Source organism: Neovison vison, chromosome 11 (assembly GCF_020171115.1).
Source record: "Neovison vison isolate M4711 chromosome 11, ASM_NN_V1, whole genome shotgun sequence".
In the NCBI taxonomy this organism is placed as follows: domain Eukaryota; kingdom Metazoa; phylum Chordata; class Mammalia; order Carnivora; family Mustelidae; genus Neogale; species Neogale vison.
In genome coordinates, this window is record NC_058101.1 from 202,291,633 (window position 1) to 202,300,352 (window position 8,720).

The window sequence follows — 8,720 nt, forward strand, 5'->3', positions numbered from 1 at the left end:
GTCTGTAAACCTGACCAGCTCTTTTTCTCCAGCTAACTGCCTAGCCTGAGCATGTAAGAGCAAGAAGCAAGAGAAAGGAGATGAATGAGGAAAATATAAAGGAAACTTGAGTAGAATCTTCCATGAGGAAGTTGAACTGTGGGCATCTGGACACAGAAGATAGGAGCCATTTAACATGAATTTAAAAATGTTTGTGGGGGTAGAAAAAGGAAGCAGAACAAAAGAAGAGAATTTCAAATTGGTCAAAAAAAGAGAAATGAGGAAACCAAAGCGTAGGCGGTAACGTGAAAAAAAAAATCAGCAAGATCATTCTTCCATCTGTGAAATAAGAAATAAAGAGTAAACCAGATTCAGAGGAAGCACTCTAGCTGTGGAGACAAATGTTAAAGTCAGGGTTCAGGGCTGAAAGAGAAGGGAGACAAGACTAGAAGGATTAGCATCTGAAAAGAAGTCCAAAGGGAAAGGAGAAGCAAAGTCTGAAAAAGCAGGAAGTTTATAGATGGATAATGCAAGAAAAAAGAAGAGAAAATTGGATAGAAAGGAGGAAAAGAAAATATAAATGAAACTCAATTAGCAATTGATGAGATCAATTAGACATTGATTGGGGCTAACGAATGGTATTTTAAGATTAAAAATATGAAAACATTAGATACAGAAGTCTTAGAAAAGAAATCAACTGCAATTAATATACATAATATTAAAAACCAGATATTTGATTATATTTTTAGGCGTAGAGGTGCACTGCCTTCATGAAAGTAAAGAACTCTAGATAGCTACAAAAGAAAGATTAAGCAAAAGTTTTATAAACATCAATTCCCTGGGTCAGGGGCAAGAGACCAAAGCAGGTTATTGGTTGACAATTGAGGTCATTTGCTATCTGTGACCAAAAATAAGTATGTAATATTTGAATGATGCCTTACGTACATAATAGAGAAAACTAATCAAGCAATTGACATTGTAAATAATGTTCCACCAAGAAATTTTGAAAAGACATTTTGTTCATGTCTTAAAATTAACACCAACTCATAAGGAGAAGCAAAATGGTTTGAGAACACCTTGAGCTGTACGTAATAAGTCAAAAACGGTTTAGAAGTTTTAGAAGCTTTCAAAATAGAGAAGATGTGGCAAGCAAAGATACGAGTTGAAGCTACGTATTCAGAAGTATGTGTTAATTTGTCTGCATGTGTTTTAACAATTGAAATAAATGCAGAGAAAAATAATCTATTAGGTTATATAAAGTGTAAAGGAGCATTTATGAATGTTCCAGCTACCGCCTGGATGGCTCAGTCCTTTAAGCCTGGGACTCTTGGTTTTGGCTCCCGCTGTGATATCAAGCATGCAGAGATCAAGCCTGTGTTCTGTCTCCGTGCTCAGCAGGGACTCTGCTTAAAGATTCTCGTCTTCTGCCCCTCCCCCCACTTGCCCGCATGCTCTCTCTAATAAATAAATAAGTCTTAAAAAAAGTTCCAGAAACTGATGTGTTCCTTAATTAAATTATAAGTACAAATAGATAAATACAAAAAGTTGCATGCATGAATATACATGTACTCATAATACACAGAAAGAGGAGAAATGACAAAGTCCATGATTTATGAGCCACTAACTTCTTTTAGCATAAGAGAGGGACATATCAGAAATATGCCATTTCCTAAGATATTGACATTATTCAAAAAAATATTGCTTTATTGCAAATATTAATCCAAATATATTTAAACTTCTCTGATAAATATTAAGTATGGAACTCACACCAATAGGTACCAATTTAGTAAAGAAAACATCTTCTAAAAGTCGTGATGGCATTGTGATCCTATTAGGAAGATAATCTTTAATGTAATACACTCAGCCTTTGCAGGGATGTATCTTTCTGTAATCTTTAGTTATGTATATAGACTCAGTCTAAACATTGATCTATAACAATTGAATTAAACTTAAGACAACATAAACATAGGAAAACATACTTATTTATTCAGTAAAAATACAATAGGACTATGCTTTATTTCAGGACTATGTTGTTCTGTTGGTCTGAATAGCCATTATTTGTTAACACTCCATTGTCTTGATTACTGTAGTTTTATGAAAAATACTGGAATTAGGTGGTTTGGTTCATTGATTTTGTTCCTCTTTTCAGAGTTGTTTTTGCTATTTTAGCTCCTTGGTTTTCCCCTCTTTCTTTCTGCCTTGCTTGGATTAATTGAAATTTTTGAAATAACTCCATTTTATTTCCTCTATTGACTTATTATTTATATCTTTTTACTTTTTAAAATGGTTGCCCTTGATTTTACATAATCACCCTTAGTTAATCAAAGTCTACTTTTAAGGAATATTGCTTTCACATGTTGTTTAAAGACTTTACACATGATAGTCCAAAGTACTCTCTGCAATCCTCATTATTCTCAAACATTTTATTTTTACAAATGGCATTGAAACACAATATATTATATTTAAATACTTAGGCAGGTATTATCTTTTATAGCAATATATACAATTAAAATAATTTTTATTTTGTCTTTATTTTACTTCTGGATCTCTTTTATTGTTTTGTATAGATTCATGTGTTTGCTTGGACCATATGTCTTGGCCAGAGTCTTAACATTTCTTGTAATGTGAGGTCTGATGGTAATCACTTGTATCATTAATTTTGTCTGGAAAATCTCTATTTCCTCTTCATGCTTCTAAAATTAAGAAACTTGATTTTTAGAGCAGTTTTAGGGTCACAGCAAAATTAAGCTAAAAATATAGTTTCCAAACCCCCACCCCATTTCTTGACTATCAACATCTCACAGTAGAGTGGTATATTTTTTATCATCTACACTGACTCATTGTTAACAGTCCAAATCCAAAGTTAGCTCTTGGTGTTGTACATTCTCTGAGGTTGGATAAATGTATAGTGACATGTATCTACCATTGTAGTCTCATACAGAATAATTTTACTGTCCTAAAAATCTTCTGTACTCTATTCATCCTTCCTTCTTTTTTAATCCTTGGTCATCATTAATTTTTTTTACTGTCTCTAGAGTTTGCCTTATCAAAAATTCATATAATTGTAATCATGCAATACATAGCCTTTTCAGATTAGCTTTTTTTTCACTTAGTAATATGCATTCCAATTTCCTCCATGTCTTTTCATGACTTGATATCTCTTTTCGGTGCTGAATAGTATTCACTTCTCTGGACATACCTCCACTAATTTACCTACTCACATATTGAAGAACATCTTGGTTGCTTCCAAATTTTAGCAATTATAAATAAAGCTGCTGTAAATATTCATGTGCAGATTTTCATATGGCTATAACCTTGCAACATTTTTGGGTGAATACCAGAGAACACATTGCTGGATGATATGGCAAGATTATGTTTAGTTTTATAAGAAACTGCCAAGCTGTCTTTGAAAATAGATGTACCATTTTTTATTCTGATCAGCAATGAATGAGAGTTCCTATTATTCCACATGCTTGCTAGCATTTGGCATTATCAATGTTCTTGTATTTTAGCTGTTCTGATGGGTATGCAGTGTTATCTCATTCTTTAAACTTGTAATTCCCCTATGACATACAATGTGGAGCATCTTTTCATATGCTTACTTGCCGTGTGTGTGTGTGTGTGTGTGTGTGTGTGTGTGTGTGTGTTTTGGTGAGGTATCAGGATTATGCCCATTTTAAACTGGGTTTCTTGTTTTCTTATTTTTGAGCTCTAAGTGTTCTTTGTATATTTGGATAACAGTCCTTTATCAAATGTCTTACAAATATTTTCTCCCACTCCGTGGCTTGCCTTCTGATTATTTTTGGCACTGTCTTTTGCAGAGCAAAATTTTCCATTTTAATGAATCTCAGCTTCTCAGTTATTTCTCTCATAAATCGTGCCTTTGGTGCATCTAAAAACTCATCACTCTAACAATTGTCATCTGCATTTTCTCCTATGTTATCTTCTAGGAGTTTTATAGTTTTATGTTTTGCATTTAGATCTGTAATCGATTTTTAGTCAGCTTTTGTGAAGGATGTCAGGTCCAGATCCAGACCTTTCTTTGCATGTGTTTGCATCTTTTGAGAAATAGACTGTCTTCTCTCCATTCTATTGCCTTTGCTCTGTAGTCAAAGATCAGTAGATCAGTTCATTGCATTTGTGTGGATTGATCTCTGGACTCTCTCTTCTGTTCCATTGATCTGTATGTCTGTTCTTTCACCAATACCACACTGGCTTGATTACTGTAGCTTTTTATTAAGTCATGAAGTTTAGTATCTCAGTCTTCTGCTTGTTCTTTCCTCCATTATTGAGTTGCTATTCTGAGTCTTTCCCTTCTCTGTGTAAACTTTAGAAACAGCTTGTGGATACCCACAAAATAACTTGCTGGGATTTTTATTGAGATGGCATTGAGTCGTGATCCAGAAAATAGAGAGTTCATTGAGAGTGTTGTTAAGTTTTGCAGAAGAAATGATAACTAACGAGATATAAAGGGAGAGCAGGAGCTAGACAGGTAAACAAGGAGGGGGAGAATGTATGTTTTAGGCTGAGTGCATCGTGTGTGCCAGGCATTTCTGTATTATTAAGGCAGATAAAAAGCCATCCCGTTTTCACCCACGAGGTGACATTTCCAAGACATTGGCAATGCGAGTTGGAATAGCCTGAGTTGGGGGTCCTGCTCTGAGATGTTTCAAAGCCTTTTTATAAATGTCTGGGTACCGCTGATGCTCTACTATACACAAGTTTACTGGGAGATTTGGGTAGGAATGGGGCTAATTGGCTTTGTCATTTATAAGAGCGGGAGTGCTGATTAAAGAAGTAAAGGTTGAAAGCTCTGAGTCCTGCGCCTGCTTGTGGTCATCATTAACCAGCTTTATTTGGAGTACACATCAGATGGAATGTCAGTCTGGCTCTATTCTCAGGAAGCTCCATTATGTGCGAACGTGAAGCATCGCTCTGTACACTTGCAGATGGGCTGTTCCTTTTGTGGCATAAATAAATGCACTTGTAAGGTGCACCACTGCCCCCTGAAAAAATCAATCCCACTTTCAGTAAATTTATACTGTACCTTAGGAAATAATACTTGAAAGCCTAAGATTAAAAATGAAGCTGCAGACCCTAGGACCATGAAATAACAACAATAATACTTCTAAGAAAATGTCTTCAGTCCGAGCATGGTGATTGGGAATAGTGGAGCTTCTTGGTAGGTCTCCAGGAGCCCAGGATGAGGCTCACATCAAAAGCAGTGTCATAATGAGATTTACAAGAAGGAAAATCTACATTTTTTTGAAGACTGAAAGTCTAAGTTTTGGGTAAGATTTCTCTGCGTAGAGAATGTACTAGCTCAACATATCTTAATTTATCCAGCTGCATTCAAGGTGCATAGTAAATCATTTCAACTACTGTAAATAATTAGTTCTTATGCTAGGAGAGAAAGGAATAGTTACAAAAAGCTGGATATGAGCAGGGGTGCAGGTTGTGTGAGGGGAAAATGCCATGGTTTTAAAATGTATCACTTAAACAAAAACTGGCGGAGAAAGAAGTAATTTTAAGATTCCTCTTTTGCATCTGAAATTTATGGGAAAGTTCAGAACTCTTACTAAGGAAAGGGCTAAAAACATAGAAAGTGGGGAGAGAGAGAAAAAAAGAGGGAGATGAATGTTAGCTTTAATAGAAGTCTTAGGAAGACACTAAAATAGAGGCACTATACATAGAAAACACATGTCGGAATATTCTGAAGAAAATACTTGGAAAGCATGAGGAATATATGTTAGGCTGGAGCCAAAAGAGGAGAGAAGCATCCTGTGCTTCAACTTACATTGATAAGTATGTAGGGAAAGATTGAAACTGTGAGTGGAAGAAAAGAAAATGTTACAAAATAGAAAGACATGGATTGCATGAAAGCACTTAGAGCTATCTTTTTTTATTGCTAATGATTGCTGACTTGGTATATGTTTATATGTAAAATGTTGATGAAAACTAATCACTATATCCAACACGTGGAAAAATTTATTTTCAAAGTTAACAAAACTGTTGCTGTTTTGAAACTAGTTTAGCAAAAAAATAAAACTACTTTAGAAAGAAGATACAAAATCTTTTCAATAAAAATGTGGTAAGGATAAATGAGATGTCACTGCAGCAATTTTTTAATAAAAATCTGTGAGGATAAATGAGATAATATACTGAAAGCACTATGAGCATGTTATACAAAACAAAATAAAACAAAAACCAAAAAAACCCAACACTATATAATTTATTATATTCTTATTATGATGGGATTTTCCTTACCTGTTAATCATTGACTCCTTCGTGTACATATTGAAAAATAGAAGATGGGTGCTAAGCCTTTTATATAATTATTTAAATAAGATTTATGTTATTTAATATTTAATAATTTATATAAATTAAATTATATGTTTTTATTTAGAAGTAATATTGTGTTGCAACAAGTAAACCTACCATTGGAAGAGCTGAGTAGTGGATATTAGAGTATTATAATAATTTTGGTCAGGTATAAATTCATCAGTGTACTATTTATCAATAATCAAAACACTCCATTGTCATTTTTAAGGAAGACATCCTTTGTTTATCAGAAGGGAAACGTGGTTTATTGACTTAACATTGAGGTATGTTACAAAGTGCATACTATAAATTTACAGCAACAGGCCTACAAGCTGTTATTAAGTATGCATATTTACTCAATGTGAAAGCATGTTACCATATAAAGATCAAGTTAGAATAGGTAGAGATAAACCTAATTAAGTCATTTTCACCTTTTATGAATATAGACATAAAATGAAGTGTGGTCAATAAATCTCATTGTCAGTGCTACCTAAATTTGAGACAAAACATGATCTTTGTTCAAAAATAATACACAAGGGGGTCTGGGTGGCTCAGTGGCTTAAAGCCTCTGCCTTCAGCTCAGGTCATGAGCTCAGGGTCTTGGGATTGAGCCCCACATCAGGCTCTCTGCTCAGTGGGGGCCTCTTCCTCCTCTCTCTGCCTACTTGTGATCTCTCTGTCGGTATGAAATAAATAAATAAAATCTTTAAAAAAAATAATACACACAAGAAAGTATCAACAATATGAGCCAAGTAGAAAAGTATTATGGGTGGGCAATGTCAGTCTGAGTTGCAATTATTAATTACATTTAAATCAAAGTCACTAAATTTCACTTCTCTTAGTTTTTAAATGTAGAATTACAGATACTGTGGCACTTTTCATCAGTGATGAAGATGATCTTCATTCTTACAACTGTGACACATTTTGGGTTAAAAAAGCAACACCATCTTTTCAAATGCTGCCTCAGGCTCTCATTGGAATTAAATTAGATCTTCTTTGGACTGGACCACTATTGTCATAAGTTGGCGATTAACACCTTTGTGACCTGACAGTTTTGTTGTTGCAGCTTTTAAGAGAGGTGGGGAGGAGCAGTGGGAGAGGGAGAGAGAATTGTAAGCAGGTTCCATGCCTAGTGTAGAGCCCGAGGTGGGGTTTGATCTCAAAACCCTGAGATCATGACCTGAGCCAAAATCAAGAGTCAGGCGCTTGACCAACTGAGCCACCCAGGCGCCCCAAATGACCTGACAGTCTTAAGTAAAGCTTTCAACATTGCCTTGCACCTAAATTCAGGTAGTACTTTATTCTGAGGTCAAAGGCTCACTAACAACTACCCTGGGGTAGACAGTAAAAGGTAGTGGTGAAATGTATTAGAGACAACCCCAGCACTCATTCCCCCTCTTTTCCCAAGATAGCATCTAATATCCCAGATGCCAGTAACTGTTTAGGATGTGACAATAAAAGAAACTTCCTGTGACATGTGTCTAGGAAATATAGCAGAGCAGAGCTGTGTGTGGGCTTTGGAAATTGACTGCAAGTATTTGAAGGCCGGGCACACAGTCCTCAGGGAAGCTACTTAACTTCTCGTGTTTTGGGTTCCTGGTTCTAAATGTGGATAATCTTTGGGTTGGTGTGAGCAATTGTAGGTAGGTGTAGGGGCTCCAGGTTCTTCTGTACCCCTAAAACCAGCTTTGTTTTACTTATCTTGTTAAGGGGACCAACCACTGCCAAGAGAACTCCCCAGAAGCCAAATTACTTCAAGACCTTTGCCAGAGCTCTTGTTTCCAGGAGGACCAAATGAGGTAAGAAGCAAATGAGACTGGAACCTAGTGAGAAAGAGATCAAGAATAGTAAGTAAGGTCACCTCCACTCAAAAGAGCCTTAAAGATCTCCCTTGTTCCTATCTGTCTTTATCATGTTGTTATTGCTATGTGAATGACTATTTCCTTTACTCTTCAGAAACCCATGTTTGTAATTACGTTCAAGATTTGCCTCCTTTAAGAAATCTGTCTTCACTAGTCCATGATGCATATATGCAATTTTAATGTATGATTTCTGTTATATGCTAGGTGATTCTCAAATGCCATAACTTTTATTCTTAAATGTAGATGCATATATTCTTAAATAAAGAAGCTGGCTTCCACAGGATTTTAACTCCTCTAGGGATAAAATCTGTGCTTTCCTGTTTATGCCCAAACTCAGGGTAATGTGTTGCACAGATGTAAAAAACTCAAGGGTTTGTTAAATAATGCTATGAAACTTTTACCATCAACCACTAAAAAGGAGGTATTATAGTTTCCTTCCCTGTACTCCTTGTTTGCATTTTTTCCCAGACTTTCTATCAATGTATAGTTTCCCTAAGAGAATTTTGTCTGTGTGTTCTGAAGCCAAAGAACACCTGATTCCCTACAATTGTTTATGTT

General features: G+C 35.4%; 1 protein-coding gene across 1 annotated transcript; it reads left to right on the top strand.

The window, feature by feature from the left end:
• Positions 1 to 4,643: 4,643 nt before the first annotated feature.
• LOC122889162 (ATP synthase subunit ATP5MJ, mitochondrial-like) lies at positions 4,644 to 4,825 on the top strand. The gene is given in 2 exon segments (XM_044224076.1): positions 4,644 to 4,779; positions 4,782 to 4,825. Coding segments are annotated over 2 exon segments (180 nt in total).
• The last annotated feature ends 3,895 nt before the right edge of the window (positions 4,826 to 8,720 follow it).